At 46.2% G+C, this 18335-nt stretch overlaps 1 protein-coding gene across 1 annotated transcript; it reads right to left on the minus strand.

The window, feature by feature from the left end:
- Positions 1-1134: 1134 nt before the first annotated feature.
- Positions 1135-3748, minus strand: LOC122946134 (rho-related GTP-binding protein RhoU-like). The gene is made up of 3 exons (XM_044305515.1): positions 3396-3748; positions 2769-2827; positions 1135-2407 (listed from the first exon to the last, which is right to left on the minus strand). Exons 1-3 carry the CDS (start codon positions 3613-3615, stop codon positions 1955-1957), a joined length of 732 nt encoding a protein of 243 aa, XP_044161450.1. The 5' UTR covers positions 3616-3748; the 3' UTR covers positions 1135-1954.
- Between the last annotated feature and the right edge of the window lie 14587 nt (positions 3749-18335).

Genomic DNA, 18335 nt, shown 5'->3' on the forward strand with positions numbered 1-18335 from the left:
TTTGAGAAGGCACCGGGGCTTGCAGTATTGCTGTGGCCTTCTCTCAGCTCGCCGAACACAGCGCCGTACATTATATACTGGCTGTGCTTGGTATCGCAGCTCAGGCCCATTCATTTCTATTGAGCTAAGCTTCTCCTAGGCCACGTGACCGAAGAATGGGACGTCACATGGCCTAGGCAAAGTTGGGAGAAGGCCAAAACGATACTGCAAGCGCTGTGGCCTTCTCCAACAGCATCTCGGCGGGGATCCTGAGTGTTGGATCTCCACCGATCAGTATAAAAATCTCAGAAAACCCCTATAATATGTGACGGCCGTGCCCGTATTGCGGTCTGCAATATATACGAGCACCAGCCATGTGCACACCGTATCAGGGAGGCAGACCCATTCGCTTGAATGGGTCCGCAATCTGGAAGATATGGAGCGGAAGGCCACGGAAGCATTACGGAGCACTTTTGTGGCATTTCGGCCCTTGCCTCTGCACCCCAAAAAAATAAAACATGCTCTATTTTTTTGTGGTGCAGACGGATCTCGGACCCATTAAAGTCGAATGGGTCTGCATCCATCAGCGTCGGCCACACACAGATGCATTCCCCAATGCACGGCACCGGTGGCACACGTTCGTGTTCATGAGCCCATGTGTAGATTAGAATAGCCACTAGGGGTGCCGTTTAGTTTGAGTTGAGTCTTTAATTCCCCTCTTATAAAATGGTGGCATATTTCTACCATCTGATTGGTCTGGAGCCCTGCAGGGAAAGCTTAGAAGGTGGCACTGTGCTACATTTTTTATATCATTCAGGGTCCCAGAGGGACCTGCAATGATCATGAAGTGTTGGCCTATGCTAGCGATGGGGAGTACCCCTTTAACTTGGTAAATGTTGCAGTATTGAATATGAAAGGTTCTGCTGATTGGGTTATAAAATATCACATCTTTTAGGTCTTGGTTTAGTGCAATAAAGGAACATTAAACCTAAATTCGGTTCTGTCTCCATTTGTTGAAAGCAATCTGTTCTCTGTTATCAGCCACTTCAGGTTGACTGTGGAAATACCCCCCCGGGCACTGACCAGACCTTCCCGCATCCTCGATGGGATGGTGGACCTAGATCGTCTATGGTAATGAGTGAAGACCAGACAATGTACATAATAAAAAGTGATTTTATTTGCAAACAGAATCGCATGAAAAGAGATTCGACGTCCCAAACAAATGCTTGTAAAGCGTCATCACTGAGACCGATGCCAGACGAGTTATGGCTATGAGTGAGAGGCGTTTACTACAGGCTTGAGTAACTAGTGGCACCCAGATGTCCCGGAACTACAAGTCTCAGCATGGGGCCATGCAGTTAAGAGAACAGCTGGGAGCGTCGAGTTACACAAGGCCCCCGTTTGATGCCAGATGACATATTCCAGCGACTGTTAAATCTGCTGTTTGAAGAAGCAGTCCAGGTCATGGCTCACTCGCAGACACGGATGTCCATGCTAATACATAGTATTACAATGTCCATATGTTACACGCTTCTTAGAACAGAAGCTATATTCGGGTTTCAGCCACCACTGCGAGGCAGCAAATCAAAGCAATCATTATATTAAATTCGTTATAGGCACCATCCCGGTCACCGGTATTCATTCTGACACATTCCAGCCTGGAACCCTATCCAGTGTAAACATAGGTGCAAATTGGATGTATCCCTTTGAGAAGAGGTGTCAGAAAGTCGTTATGTAGGTTAATCTGCTGCCAAGGTACAATGTCTCCGAGGGGGGCCTTCTGATTCAACCCATACCAGGCCCCATTACAAGTCTTTGAACTCTGCGTGCACCTGGAATTTGGGCATGAGAGTCCGAAACCATAAACTTTCACAGTCACCTTTCACAGCAAGACGTCAAGCTCTTGCTCCGAGTGCAAGCTCTTTGGATAAGGCACTTGGCTTTACTTTTTGGTCCCACGTTACGAGGAAGAGTCTTAAACACACACATATTTTTTCCACCAAGCCTTAGAAAGAGTTTTCATCTTGCTAGCTGTGGCAGCCATTTTCCTCTCCCTCTGGTTTCGAAGGTCGGAGTATCGGAGGCCGGATAGGATGGCTGTGTCGAAGACTTCTTTCAGGTTCTTTTGAGTAAGGGCCGAGCATTCGACGTAGGCAACCGCCCCAATTTTTTCAGCGAGGGCCCTGGCGGAAGAAGGGGGCACAGGTTTCTCCCGATACCTTGCCAACTGGATTAAGACTTTGACATCCTCTCGAATGTCGCACTGTGTGCCCACCAGGACAAGAGGCACATTGGGGCAGTGAGTTTGTATCTCTGAGATCCATTTCTCCGATATGTTCTGAAAAGATGAGGGGCTCACAACGCTGAAGCACAGGATGACCACGTCGGTTTTGGGGTAGCAGAAGTGACGCAGCTTGTCAAATTCATCCTGGAGAGAGAAGGAAGATTGGCTTTTATTTGTATATCCAGAAGAAGTCAACATACAGAATGGTGGTGGTGGAGCTATGGGGCTTAGGGTCATGACTAAGATAGAGAAATATAAAAAACCATGCAAGATGAGAATGCTGTAGAATAACCCTAGTGGACACAAAGTCTGGTCCCAGGGTGTCTGACCCTACCAGTGCAAGGTGCTACAGGCAGAAAGTAGGTAACAGAGGGCATGGAATCTTCTGGGTGACCCAGACATAAGATATGGCGTCTCCACTTCCAGGGATATACTGTATATTTAGGACACAGAGGTGGAAGTCATGCAACATAAAGCCTGACATACAATCCAGCTGGGAACTTACCTGCCCTGCGGTGTCACAGAGCTGCAGCTTGACAGGCGTGTTTTCTACTTGCACCAAAGCTACAAAAAAAAAATATATATATACAGAATTAACCATTTGGACACCATCCAGTTATTTGCCCCAATTCTATATTTCTATGGGGTATATAGTGTGCAAGGTGGCAAGGACAGGACATGACCCTATTATCGTGAACCTTTGCAAGGAGACGTTGTAAAATGCAGAGTGACACAGAGCAAATACCAACAGTAAAATGTGACGTTATTCCGAGTTATATAAGATCTAGTGCAAACCAGTTACTGGGGAAAAAAAAAACTACCCTTGCAGACTTGTACATTCCTATATCAACTAACAAGAATCCCCCCCAGGGGTGTCTTATAATACCCTAATATTGGATCCCTTTCACGAATGCCCTGGAAACCCTGTGCAATCAGCTTTAACTTGACATGCAAGGAATACAAGAGGATCTGAACATAGGGAGACGTGAGGGAAAGAACCTTCTCGGTTGTCCTTTGAAATATACCGGTTAAAGATCATATATAAGAAAGGTCACCTACAACTGGATTTATTCTTGACTTATTCCTTATGCATCATTTTTAAAATGATAAAATTTGGATAAGTAAATCCTACCTGAGAAGTCATCGAAGGCGGTGGGAATATATCGCGTTGGGTAACCATTGGTGGTGTAGCTGACCAGAAGGCTGGTCTTCCCTACTGCCCCATCTCCTAGTAGGACGCATTTTAGGTTCCTTTCTTGACCTCCGGCAGATGGTAGAGGTTTAGGCTTGTGCGGTGGCACAGGGGGTGCAAAGTGTGACGTGTATTCCATGGACATTTCTTGAGGGGGCATTATCTTCTGGTCTCTCCCGGATGTCCACCTTGCCAGGTTTCTACAGGTATACTGATTCAGGAAAGGAGAATTGACTTTTTAAAATAGGTTTCCCCTCCCTCTTTGTGCGAGACATCCCCTTCACTCTTGGGAACTCTGCAGGCTGAGGGCTGGAACCAGGAGAGGGAGGAGTTGCAGACAGCCTGGGATAATCAATGTGGAGAGATGGGGAGGACTGAGGGATAGATGTGGTGGGGGAGGTGGAAAGATTGGGAGGAGGGAAAGCAGGGGGGGGAGATCTAAAGCTTCTTTGCAGAAGAGTTTTGCATAGAATTGAGAAGAGGAATTCTGCCCAGAAAAGTTCCCTCACCTTCAAGTAGCTTCTGCTCCCTCAAATCCAAGAAATCTGGGAAAAGGAAGAGTTAACATTTCTCCTTCATGAAATCTCCACCCTGAAGAGTTACAGTCCAGAACCTGGACTTTTCTGAGAAGTCCTTGTCTTAACCCTCTCTGCTTCCCAGACCTTGGAAGAGTAGAAAGCAATGAGTGTGGGATATCCTGCTCCTATCCTGAGCTTACCCTGTAATATACCTACGTAATACCATAATCCTACTTTGCAGAGCTTACATTCTTATACAGGGAGACTTAAGACGTATAATGTCTTCAAAGCGGCGCTGGAATCCTGTAGGTTCTCGAGCCACCATCGTGTTTTGGATCATTGTTATTGGGATAGAGATGAAACCATAAACTGAATTATTAGTGATGTTACTGAACACACAGCACACCCGCAGGGCTGTATGGGGAGAAGCCCACACTTGTCCAGCTGATCTACTTAAGTCACTGCAAGAGTTGTGTAGCCTCAGGGCGCGCTCTGCAGATGATGTCATGGCGTGCTCTATTACCAGCATCACCACTTTCAAATAAGCCAACATCAGAGGCGTAACTTGAAGATCTTGTTGGAAAGGCTTTACCTGGGCCTTTACCTAGCACCTAACTGGCATTGACATTAGAGATGAGCGAGTTTTACAATGCTCGTCTGAATGAGCTCCTAGATGTTATGCAGATAAACGTTTTGCTAATGTTGGGGAAAAAATAGACTGGAGATGTTGAATTTTAATGCCCGATCCATTTTCCTCAAGGGAGGGATAAGCTGCCAAAGGGTGACTGCCAGTGGCTTATTTCTCTCCCCTATTGAGAACACATGCACGCTTGACCCAACCGAGTGTGCATGTATACAGGGAGGTCAGGGGTGTTCAGCTGACGAAAATTGAAGAACCTGTCCCAATGTATTCCCCTATAATGACATCACTTTGGGCCATTTTGGTCAAGAAAACCCCATACCGATGCAACTTCTGCACCCTCTATGGCCATGCTACTGTTCATACAAATAAGGGTCCATTCACACGTCCGTTGTTTCTTTCCTGATCTGTTCCGTTTTTTGCGGAACAGATCTGGACCAGATCTGGACCCATTCATTTTCAATGGGTCCTGAAAAAAATTGGACAGCACAATGTCAGATTTTTTTTCAGGACCCATTGAAAATGAATGGGTACAGATCTGGTCCAGATCTGTTCCGCAAAAAACGGAACAGATCAGGAAAGAAACAACGGACGTGTGAATGGACCCTAAGGCTGTGTTCACATTATGTTTCTGTCCCATGTTTAAAATATATGGAGGCAGGATGCAAAAGCAGTGGTTTTTCACAGACCCAAAGACTTTAATGGGCGTGTTTGGATCACATTGTTTTTCCACTGACCCATTGATGTGTGAACAAACACATTAAAATCAATGGGTCCGTGAACTGTCCGCAGGGAACACGATAAGCACACTGTGTGAACAAGGCCTCAGACTCCTGTGGTTGCCTTGGGTTCCAGGATGGCAATCTGTGTCAATCAAATGTCACTGTCTATAAAGTTGGTAGAGATTTGCCCCTAGCAACTAATCAGATTCCACCTTTCATTTTTCAGAAGTCCTTTGGAAAATGAAAGGTGGAATCTGATTGGTTGCTGTGGTTTTCCTTTACACCAGTTTTGATAAATATCCCCAAACAGACTACAACTCCCAGAATACTCCATTTACTTCTATGGGAGTTACAAAAACAGCCCAGCTTGTATGCATGCTGGGAGTTGTAGTCTCAGAGAAGCTGGAGTGCTGACCCCTGCTCTAAAAGAGAACTGTCTTTGTTGCCCATAGCAACCAATCACAGCCCAGCTTTCATTTTTCAAAGGCAGCATATGAAATGAAATCTGGGCTCTGATTGGTTGCGGGTGGTTTTGATCAACGAGGCCTGAGGTTTCATAATGAATGGACTACGACCCTGTGATCGCCTTCTGCCTGTTCACAGCAATGGCCGACATGCGAAAGAGACATCAGGCCCCACTCTCTTTTATCTCTCAATGCAAATTGACACCATAGGTGTGAATAGTGGCGCTCTATCAGGGAGGCCTATTCCCCAAGGCCCTTGCATCTGTCCCCACTAGCTGCACAGAGCCAGCAGCTGTTTATCCCGGAGGAGCGGGAGCCCACCCAGCGTGTCCTTCTCCAAACACTCCTCCAAGCTCTTACACCAGAGATAGCGGCTCCCTGTTACTGTTTATATTAGGGGATTGTTGGATAATGTTTTATGGCGGTGGGGTGTACCATTCACCTGACGGCTTTTTTATTCCCTCCTAGAAAGCGCCATAGCCCAGCAGTCGTGCGCCATATGTTTACTGACATGTACGTTAAGCTGATTTCTTACAGTAAGGCTGCACTCACACGACCGGATCCATTTTGCGGATCCACAAAATACAGATGACGAGGTCCGTGTGAATCCCGCAAGTTTCGCAGACCCCATTTTAAAGACAAGAATAGGACAATCATTTCCGGAACGGACATACTGATGTGGACAGTACATGGATGACATCCATGTGCTGTCCACACTTTTTGAAGCCCCATAGAAATGAATGGGTCCGTGTGCGGATCGGTAAAAAATGCGGATCATACGCGGACGGACAATACAGTCGTGTGAATGTAGCCTAAATGTTTGGTCAGTGTTTGATCAGTGATTTCCATCAGTGACTGTGGCCCAAAACCAGAAGCAGAGCCTCCACAGGCAGGAGATATAATGGAAAGATTTGTTCCTGTTCTGGTTTCAGCTCACAACGACTGATGGAAATCACTGATCAAAACCTGACCAAACACTGACTGTGTGAGAGTGGCCTTATTAGGAATAATCTTGGCAATCAGGTAATGTCGTGCAATGCCTCCGAGCAGTTATAATCGCTGCTGTCCTTGTAGGGAACTGGTGCTTAGAGCCGGACTGTAAGACAAAGATCACAACGCCGTAAGGAATACGGAGATGAACCATAGAAGTCCATGAGTGCTGTGTTGTGGCGCCATACAATCTGGAGGCTGTCATGTATGAGGCCTAAGAGGGGATTCACATGCAGCAGATTTTTGGAAAAATTTTTGGCCACTGGAAATCAGTTCTGTTCATCTGAATGGGGCTTCCAAAACAATCCTGTTCACGTGAACTGAAATTTATGCAACAAATATGCCACGTATAAATCTGTTCTTCTCATTTCATGTCATACTTAAGAAACATTTCACTCTATATCTGCTGTGGAACTACTATTCCCAGAATGGATTGTTGAGCAGCAGGAGAACATGTAACTTGCCTAGCCTTGCCTGGCCATGCCAGAGCTTCAGTAAGTGAGATTTGGAAGAATCTGCTGCCACCTTGTGGCCACAGCCATGTAATACACCTCCATGTATAATGACTGACAATTTTACAGCAATTTTATTTTAAATAGTGTTGTTGTGTGTATATATATATATATATATACAGGGGAGCACCCAGGAAATTTGTCTAGGGGGGGTCCGAAAGGCAAAAAAATGTGGCATGTGTAGTGTGCTGTGCTAATTCAATTTTTCAAAGCCCCCTTTATATTTAAAACTGCAGGGACGGGGTGTAGCGTGTTGCGCTGATTCTTTTACTTGGCGATTCTAAAAGCTCTGCAGGAAAAGAACAATGCGGCGCAATTTTTTTTGGGCCCCGCCCATTATTAAAAGCCCCTCCTACATATAATAGGCCACTCCCAACAAACACTGTACAGCTGACATTCTATAGTTGCGGCCTGTCTCTACACATCATACGGAGAGGGGAGGTCTGTCCTGGCTGCACTGCCTGCTTCACATCATACAATAGACAGCAGGCTGCAGCCAGGAAGCTCCTCCGCTCTCCTCCCTCCCCCGATCCTGCTCAAGGCCTGTGGTTCCCCCCACCATCTGCCTGCTGCCCCCTTTGGCTGTCCTCACCCAGCTCTGAATCCTCCTTCTGCAAATGGCAGGGGAGGAGTCGGAGCATCTCCTCTCCTACATAGCGCCCCATACCTCTTACATCCAGTGATGTCACCTTTGTTGTAGACGTTCTCTTTCCTCATCTTCTCCACTCAGACCAGACCGCCATGATGATTTTTCAGCCATCTCCCATCTCTGCAGAAATTAACAAACAGACATTAGTTTCCCACATTTCCATCATCTTCACATCTTCTGAACCCCCTTTCCTGCCACCCCCAATACTGTGCCCGCTGTGCCCCCAATACTATACTGCTGAAACAGTCCCCCTGGAAATACTACTACCACACAGATAGCGCCCCAATACTGTGCCCGCTGTGCCCCTAATACTATACTGCAGAAACAGTCCCCCTGGAAATACTACTACCACACAGATAGTGCCCCCTTCAACAATTATATTGCCTACCATAATGTGCCAGTAAAAAAATGCCCCCTTAGTGCCACCAGATGCAATAATGCCCCCATAATGTGCCAATAAGAATAAAGGACCCTTTAGAGCCCCCACTTCCCCTTAGTGCCCCCAAATAATGCCTCTATAGTGCCACCAGATGCCCCATAGTGCCATTCTCTCCTATAGTGCCCCCCATAATGTGTAAAAAAAAAAGCCCCTTTAGAGCCCCCATAGTGCTCCCCTCCCCCATGGTGCCCCCCAAATAATGCCCCCATAGTGCCGTTCTCCCCTTTAGTGCCCCCATAGTGCCGTTCTCCCCTTTACTGCCCCCCATAGTGCCGTTCTCCCCTTTACTGCCCCCCATAGTGCCGTTCTCCCCTTTACTGCCCCCCATAGTGCTGTTCTCCCCTTTACTGCCCCCCATAGTGCCGTTCTCCCCTTTAGTGCCCCCATAGTGCAGTTTTCCCCTTTAGTGCCCCCATAGTGCAGTTCTCCCCTTTTTTTGTGCCCCCATAGTGCAGTTCTCCCCTTTTTTTGTGCCCCCATAGTGCAGTTCTCCCCTTTTTTTGTGCCCCCATAGTGCAGTTCTCCCCTTTTTTTGTGCCCCCATAGTGCAGTTCTCCCCTTTTTTTGTGCCCCCATAGTGCAGTTCTCCCCTTTTTTTGTGCCCCCATAGTGCAGTTCTCCCCTTTTTTTGTGCCCCCATAGTGCAGTTCTCCCCTTTTTTTTGTGCCCCCATAGTGCAGTTATCCCCTTTTTTAGTGCCCCCATAGTGCCAGCTTTCCCCCTCAAAAAAAATAATTAATACACCGATACTTACCAGCAGCGATGCGATGCAGCCTCTTCCGGCCCGTGTCCCTGCTGTGTGCTGCCCGGCTCAGGCGGCGCGATGATGACGTCATCGCGCCGCCAGAGCCGGCCTCTGATAGGCTGCAGGCATTAGTGCCTGCGGCCTATCAGAAGAACAGGGGAGGGACACACCTCTCCCTCCCCTGCCGCAGCACAGATATGGAGATGAGCGCTTCCACAATGGAAGCGCTCATCTCCTACTGCCCCCCCCCCCCCCCCCCCCACCGCCGCAGCTGCAATTACATCCAGGGCCGCGCCGCCTGTGGTGATCGGCGGTGCGGCCCTGAAGGATTAAAAAAAAAATATTTGCCTGGTTGTTCTAGGGGGGGTCCAGACCCGCTGGACCCCCCCTGTAGGTGCGCCACTGTATATATATATATATATATATATATATATATATATATTAGGAAAAATGGCGGCACTGGCACCACCTGGGTGAATAAAGGGTTCACTTGCTTTTACCTACCGGAGTGCCGCTCTTTTTTCTGGATCCATTAATTGGGGTAATAAGTCCATTCCCTTTTGGACGTGCACCCGTACCTCTTTCTTGGCACCACCTGGGTGAATAAAGGGTTCACTTGCTTTTACCTACCGGAGTGCCGCTCTTTTTTCTGGATCCATTAATTGGGGTAATAAGTCCATTCCCCTTTGGACGTGCACCCATACCTCTTTCTTGCACCACCTGGGTGAATAAAGGGTTCACTTGCTTTAACCTACCGGAGTGCCGCTCTTTTTTCTGGATCTCTCTCTCTCTATAATATATATATATATATATATATATATATATATATATTATATTGGCCAGCCATGTCTGTGATTGTAGTTGTGATCAGTAGTCTAGCAAGCGTGACATGAAGCTCCAAGACCCCACTGCAAAATCTGAAACAGGACCCCCCCTTGTACCATGTATAACACCATGTATAAGGCTACATTCACACGAACGTATTTTGTTTCCGTGTCCGTTGCGTCTTTTTTATTCATTTCAATGTGACCGCAAAAAATGCGGACAGCACACCATGTGCTATCCGCATCCGTATGTCCGTTCCGTAGCCCCGCAAAAAAAAAATAGAACGTGTTCTATTCTTGTCTGTTTTGCCGACAAGGATAGGCATTGTTACAATGGATCCGCAAAAAAAAGAGATGCCATACGGACATCATCAGTTTTTTTTGCGGACTGCAAAACACATGTGGTCGTGTGAATGTAGCCTAAGGCCTCTTGCACACGACCGTAAGTATTTTGCGGCCCGCAAAAAAACGTATCCGCAAAAAATATGGATGACATCCACGTGCATTCCATATTTTGCAGAACGGAACAGCTGGCCCCTAAGGGCTCATGCACACTAACGTTTTTTGCGTTCCGTATACGGGACGTATTTTAATTCCGTATACGGAACCATTCATTTCAATGTGTCTGCAAAAGATGCGGACAGCAATTTGTGTGCTGTCCGCATCCGTTGCTCCGTTCTGTGGCCCCGCAAAAATTATGAGGCATGTCCTATTCTTGTCTGTTTTGCGGACAAGAATAGGCATTTCTATAATGGGCCTCTTGTTCCGTTCAGCACATTGTGGAAGGCACACGAGCGGCATCCGCAAATTGCGGATCCGCAATAGACGTCACGGTTGTGTGCATGAGCCCTAATAGAACAGTCCTATTCTTGTCCGTGATGTGGACAATAATAGGACATATTCAATTTTTGGGCGGAATGGAAATACGGATATAGGGAAACCGAATGCACACGGAGTAACTTCCGGTTTTTTTTTTGCGGACCCATTGAAATTTTTTGTCTGCTCATAAAAATGATCTTTTGTCGGCAGCACACTGGTGTGTAAACAGGAGATGTGCTGCCAACATAATGCAAACTACATGGGGGACGCACATTCGTAGTACCGATCGCTCCTCCCGCATTTAGTTTGCATAAGACCATGTGGAAACGAGCACCTAGCAACTTGTATGTTGTGGATGAGTGCGTGTTCAGGGCTGAAATTGCCCCGTGTAAAACAGACCCTTAGGGGCTTATTATACAGAGTGATTATTGTTTGAATTTTTCGGATTATTGTTCAAACCTGAGAATTAATTATGTAATAACGCGCAGCGATCAAATGACAATCCTTCATTTTCCATGGATCAGACAAATCTTCCTGACTGAAAGATTATTGTTAGTCAACGCCAAATCCTTTAGTCTAATCAGAAATCTGCAGTGTATAAGGCCCGGTTCACATTTCCGTTTTTCACTGATGTGTGCTGTCCGCAGAAAATGCACACATACCATCGATTTCAATGTGTCTGCTCGCCCATCAGTAGTTTTTTTTACTGACTGTGGGTCATGGAGACATGCACTACTTTGGTCGCGTGATGCAGACCAAGCACTCCTATTGAAGTCGATGGGTCCATGAAAATCACGGACATAACAAGGATGGGAACCGTTTTGCGTCAGTTTTTCACTGATCGCTGGTAGGAGATGCTCTGGAAATACATTTTCAGCTGAGCAGTGTCCGTAGAATACGTGTTACACTCGGAGGGCAAAAAATAGACACACGGACCAAACACGGATCCGAATGTAACGCGGGCTGATTTTCTCATGGACGTGAAACGGACATGGAAATGTGAATGAGGCCTAAATGCTTTAGGGGCCAATGAGCTGTTTGCGCGGCTGGGCAACGGCTGTGTGCATGAGGCCTAACATGTCCTACTAGACAGGCAGATATTTTTTTTTATCACAAGCAACAAGTAATGATTTACAGAGTTTTATTTCGTTTATTTTCACAAAACAATAATTGCTAAATGTTTTTTCGCCGTTTGCTCGTTATTGCGATCATTGCTCGTTCGCTTCCAGACTGCTAAAACTGGCAGATTTCTGATTAGACGCAGGGATTAGGCGGCAGCTAACCCTTCTCTTTCAGTCAGGCAGATTTGTCCAGTTCATGGGCAGCAAGAAATTTATCTCTTGATCACTGCGCGCTATTATGTACAATGATAATTGCTCCGTCTAATAAGCCCCTGAGAGTCTCTTTAGTTAAACCTGCAAGTATAAAGTAAAAGAGTATTTACGCCATAAGGCCTCTTGCACACGAACGTTTCTTTTCCCGTTTACGTTCCGTTTCTTGCATTCCGTATACGGAACCATTAATTTCAATGGATCCGCAAAAAAAACAAGATACTCCGTATGCCTTCCGTTTTCGTATTTCCGTTTCTTCCGTTCAAAGATAGAACATGTCTTATTATTGTCCGCATAACAGACAAGGATTGTACTGTTCTATCAGGGGCCAGCTGTTCCGTTCCCATACATTGAAAGGGGCATTCCAATCATAAAAATTAGGCCTCTTGAACACGACAGTATGGCTTTTTCAGTATTTTGCGATCCGCAAAAAATACGGATGACGTCCGTGTGCATTCCGTTTTTTGCGGATCGCAAAATACTGAAAAAGCCATACTGTCGTGTGCAAGAGGCCTAATTTTTATGATTGGAATGCCCCTTTCAATGTATGGGCGTATCAGCTAATTAGCCTTAAAGGGGTTATCCGGGAAAAAGATATCGATGATCTATCCTGAGGGTGGGTCATCAATATTTTTTCCCGAATAACCCCTTTAATGTTTCAACCTGCACAGAATAAGAACATTACATTCTAAGCCCCACTAGGGACGGCTTCTAAGTATACCACAGTGGAAATAATAATGTCGTCACTGGTAATAAGGCATTAGTAACCGGGAGAACACAATGGAGGAGAAGAATGGGGGCGATCATGAGAAGATGACGCGATTATTATGTAGATGACACTGAACGCACATAATGTCATCAGTCCTTGTTCGCCCGGGATTGATATTGATAGTCTATCACCCAGAGCCTCCATTGTCTCTTTTTAGGCGGGTTCACAGGACCCTCGGAGCAGCCATTAACGCCCTGATTGACAATAGGATACGAGGTGCTTCTATTAGACCCTGGTAATGACATTATAATGAACTGGCGCTTAGCGCCTCAGTGTAAATGAGCCGGTAATTTCCTTTACAGTCAGAGTCTTAGCTGATGCTGACCCCATGTACAAGGGATGGGAGAGTGGGATTAGACAGTTCCCGGGGGAAAGAGGTTTTCTGGGACTAGAAAAGGGGGCCAGTCTCGCCCAGGGGTTGTGACTAGTATAATTGCTATTCAAGTGAATGGACGATCACTTAGCACCTGTGAATAGATGATAAATTGATATCTTGGGACAACCCTTTTAAAGAGGACCCGTCCCCAATCCTGATATGTCTGTTTTAGGCTACTTTCACACTAGCGTTCGATCGGATCCGTTCTGAACGGATCCGATCATAATAATGCAGACGGAGGCCCCGTTCAGAACGGATCCGTCTGCATTATTTTAGCATATAACTGCTAAGTGTGAAAATAGCCTCGTACGGATCCGTCCAGACTTTCAATGTAAAGTCAATGGGGGACGGATCCGCCTGAAGATTGAGCCATATTGTGGCATCTTCAAACGGATCCGTCCCCATTGACTTACATTGTAAGTCTGGACGGATCCGCACGCCTCCGCACGGCCAGGCGGACACCCGAACGCTGCAAGCAGCGTTCAGCTGTCCGCCTGTCCGTGCGGAGGCGAGCGGAGCGGAGGCTGAACGCCGCCAGACTGATGCAGTCTGAGCGGATCCGCTCCATTCAGACTGCATCAGGGCTGGACGGCTGCGTTCGGGTCCGCTCGTGAGCCCCTTCAAACGGAGCTCACGAGCGGACCGACGAACGCTAGTGTGAAAGTAGCCTTAGTAACTACTTGCATCCCCCATGTAATAACAATTCTGGAGCCTCTATTCTTATGACTCTGTGACGTGACACTCCTTTATAGTCCCTGCTAGAAGTTATGAATACATTCTAGAAGTTTGCACTGAAAGTCTAGCTGGGGGTCACCAGTTGGGGATGTGTCCCTGCACAGTCCAATTAGGGGTGGGCGATATAAACTATATAAGATATTATCGTCATAAATTCGGGCAACGATATAGATTTTAGCTATATCGCCATATCGCGATAGATGACCACAGAAGTGAATTGAAGAAGCTTCTCACTCACCGCTCCGTGGCCTCGACTCTGCACCGCGCTGCACTGGCCAGGGCCTTGCGTGGACACATAGTCAGCGCGCTGGCTGACGCTGTGTGTGACGTCAGGTCCCTCCCAGTGCATGCTGGGAAGAAGACGCGGTCCGTCTCCTGCGGACTCCATCAGCCAGCCGCGCACCCTGCAGGAAAGGTAAGTATATTAGCAGGGGCCCGAATCTACCGGGGGTGGATGGCTATGGCATGGGGCTGATGGCGCTGGCTGGGGGACAGGATGATAGTGGCAATGGCATGGGGCTGATGGCGCTGGCTGGGGGACAGGATGATAGTGGCAATGGCATGGGGCTGATGGCGCTGGCTGGGGGACAGGATGATAGTGGCAATGGCATGGGGCTGATGGCGCTGGCTGGGGGATACTTCATCTTTACATTGTTTGGAAAAAGATTTGTTACACAATACACATATTAAAAATTTCTTGAACAGTTTGGTAATTTGTACACACACAGAAGAAAATAATATATCACAATATATCGTTATATTGCACATGCTTTAAATTATATTGCGATATAGATTTTAGGTCATATCGCCCAGCCCTATATCCAATCATTGCTGCCAGTGTCAGAATGTGCAGGGACACAGCCTTTACTGGTAACTCCCATCTGGACCGTCATTGCAAACTGCTTGCAATTCATTAGTAACTTCTAGCAGGAATAATAAACGAATGGCACAACCTTGAGTCATAAGAATAGAGGCTCCAGAATTTATTACATGGGGAATGCAAGTAGTTACTATACCAGACATGTCAGGAGAGGGGAAATGTCCTCTTTAAAGCAAAGTCTGAAGGCGACTATACCCATTAGTGTATTGTCAGCGGAACCCACCGAGAACAGTCTGTGAGTTCACATCACCATTATTTTTCCATTCTTCTAATCCGTCAGAACAGAAAAATAAAGAAAAAAACAGAACCTGTAAAAAAAAACAGATTCTGTGCGTCAGTTAGGGCTCATGCACACGAACGTATGTATTTAGAGTTCTGCGCGACATCCGTATTGCATTCATTTTTTTTTTTTGCAGATCCATTGTGACAATGCCAATCCTTGCCCACAAAACAAACAAGAATAGGACATGCGGACATAACGAAACGGCATGCACACGGAGTCATTTCCATTTTTTTTGCGGACCCATTGAAGTTAATGGTCCTGCATATGGGCTGGAAAAAAAAACAGAACGGACAAGGAAAAAAACACCTTTGTGTGTATAAGTCTTTATGCACATTTGCCATCCGTTTGAGCCATTTCTTTCCGAGATCAGTTATTTTACAAAGTCCTGCATGCATATTCTCACGGGAAATAAACCACTTTCAGATTTTCTTCTGGAAGCGTCTTTCTCCCATCTCCCGATTCAATATACATAAGTATGAGGGAGTCGGGAGAGAAAGCGGTCTGAAAAAAAAACACTGAATGAATAGTGATCTAGTGTTTAATAACATTTTATCAATTTCTCACCTATTTATATATTACACCCCCCCCCCCCCCCACACACACACACACACCGACCGCTCACAGTACCGGTAAGATTGGCGATTAGCATAAGATAAATGCCAATTGTAAGTAGTTTCGGCTGGTAGTTATCAACTCTCGTCCGTCCATTAATATGCACATTTGGCTGGACTGTATGTTAATTCACACTGTAGAGGGTGGGAGAATGGCTGCTAGACTCTCTGGTGCCCCTTATCTTAGGGGGGAGACAATGGTTATGGATCAAACATGGCCGACCTAATTATTCCTCCTGAAGATCTGCCAGGCTATAATTATAATTAATATATGTTTATGTAGTTTGAATTAGCTTCACTTTAGGCTTTTTGCACTGATTTAGCTTACATTCCATAGGCGTATATACGTAGCTGTGCTGATGTGAAGGCATCTAAGACCTTCTTGTGATCTGTTGACCGGTGGAGTAGCTGTAGGGGGAGGTAGAAGTCGTACCCAAGCCCTGGTGTCTGAGGGAACCGCATAAAAGGGCACCAGTATCATGAGTAGCATACAGTAGATGGGAGCCCTGTTACCGATTGTGCATTGTGGCCCAGGAGCTTCAGGTTACATTTCTGCTGTTGACCATTTGGAGGACCACCCAACATAAAGTTGGTCATTCATTAGTAGATCAGAAGCTTTATTTTTAGAAATGGTGACTGAAGTAACTTCTCGGCTTCTATAAATTCTTCCTATGTATTGTTAATGTTATTATGATGTTTATTATAGGGGGTATCCAGGATTTTCATATTGATAGACTATCCTCAGGATAGGTGGAGGTCTGACTCCCACAGCTATATGAAGAGTCCGCGGCACTCGGTGAGTCCCAGTCCAGTGACGTCACGTTCACTGGTCACATGGCCTTCAAGTGAATGCGATACCAAGCACAGCGGCTATCCAATGGACGACACTGTCCTTGGTGAGCTACGAGGAGGCCGCGGTGCTCACCAGAACTCCGATGAGAGCTCCACTTTCTTCAAACAGCTGATCTTTGTGGGGTGGCGGGAGTCAAACCTCCTCCCATCTCCCATTGATGACCTGTCCTCAGGATGGCCCATCAATATAAAAAAAACAGAAAACCCCTTTAATAAGAAAAAACCCCACAAGTCTACAATGTAAACCTATTACATACAGGTAATATCTGAGTTCAGGTCCCCAGAGATATGTAGTGAAAATAATATCTTAAGGGCCCATTGAGATGGCCATAGTGCTTTGCGGATCTGCAAAACAAGGATACCGTCCTTGTGCTTTCCGTAATTTGTGGACCGCACATGGCCGCTACCATAATAGAAAATGCCTATTCTTGTTCACGAGTGCAGACAAGAATAGGACAAGCTCTATCTTTTCTACGAAGCAAATCTTTCTTGCGGGTCCGCGGAACAGAACCACGGATGCGGATAGCATCTTTTGCAAAATTGCGGAACGGACGCGGACTCATTCATACGGCCGTCTGAATGAGCCCTAATAATGAGTGTGAAATTGATAGGATACAGAATATTGTACTTTATGAAAATTAGCCAAGGATGACAGAAGGCACAACTTCTGAAGATTGTGACATACCCATAGGTCCCTTTTGCTGACTCTTGAAGCACGGGCCAACGATCAAGGTAATTATCGGGAACTGGGAATGATGCTTTCCCATAATTGCTCTGTGTGAATGTGCCTCCAATCACTATATCACAAGCAAACGCTGTGGGCACATTAAACCATCGCTTGCTGGCAGGCGGCAGCAGATTGTCCTGTGTAAATAAGCAATGATTCTGTAACGGGAAGAATGATCGCAGTAGCTATAATACTACACTATAATAATGAGGAAAGCAGCCTAAAGGCCCTTGGTATATGGCTGACTGACCAGGCGATTATCGGGAATGAACCGTTTGTTCCTGATAATTGCTTGTTCTTGAGTAGAGGTGAGAGCTACATTTCATGCAGCCATCACCTCCGCTGTATGGGGACGCCACTGCTATCACCATAGAGAATCATTGCTTGTTGGCACGAGCAATCTGCTGTCCAGAAACAGTGATTTTTGGTGATGCATCATCAATGAATGATCGGGTGATCGGTGGCACATTTACACTGGCCGATTATCAGGAACGAGAGTTTGTATGAATGTTCATTCCCAATGGTTGCCTTGTGTAAAAGGACCTGTAGTGTCCATACTTTGTGTCCGTGAGTATACGATTATTGGAGGTGCATAATATCCTTCCCCATATCTTGATGCTCTAAGGTACATTATATCTCACTCTAGCAGAAGGACCCGGCATCACACGGGTATATTTCATCTATTTCATTTCATGTTTGTGTGTACCGTTATAAGATATTGACAGTATCCCCTATAACAGTGACCACTACAGTACCCCTCCCCCTTAACAGTGACCTCCACAGCCCCCCACCCCTGAACACTGACCCCCCACAGTGCCCCGCCTATTATTGCCTATGCACAGGGCATGTGGCATATTCTGGGGCCATAAGGGTGAAGAACTGTTGCATTTTGGGGGGGCATAATAGGGGTTGGATAACCCTTTTAACCATTAAGATACCAGTTTTTTTCATTTTTTCATTTTTCTTCCCTATCTTCCTTGAGTCATAACTTTTT

The sequence above is a fragment of the Bufo gargarizans genome, chromosome 9 (genome assembly GCF_014858855.1).
Source record: "Bufo gargarizans isolate SCDJY-AF-19 chromosome 9, ASM1485885v1, whole genome shotgun sequence".
Lineage (NCBI taxonomy): Eukaryota > Metazoa > Chordata > Amphibia > Anura > Bufonidae > Bufo > Bufo gargarizans.

Bases quoted from the DNA above. Each gene is read 5' to 3' on its own strand.
- LOC122946134 (XM_044305515.1), bottom strand. From the start codon at position 3,615: ATGCCCCCTCAAGAAATGTCCATGGAATACACGTCACACTTTGCACCC. The intron at 2,828-3,395 runs GTAGGATTTACT...TTTTTTTTGTAG, and splicing joins CGCCTTCGATGACTTCTCAG to CTTTGGTGCAAGTAGAAAAC. The intron at 2,408-2,768 runs GTAAGTTCCCAG...TTCTCTCTCCAG, and splicing joins TCTGTGACACCGCAGGGCAG to GATGAATTTGACAAGCTGCG.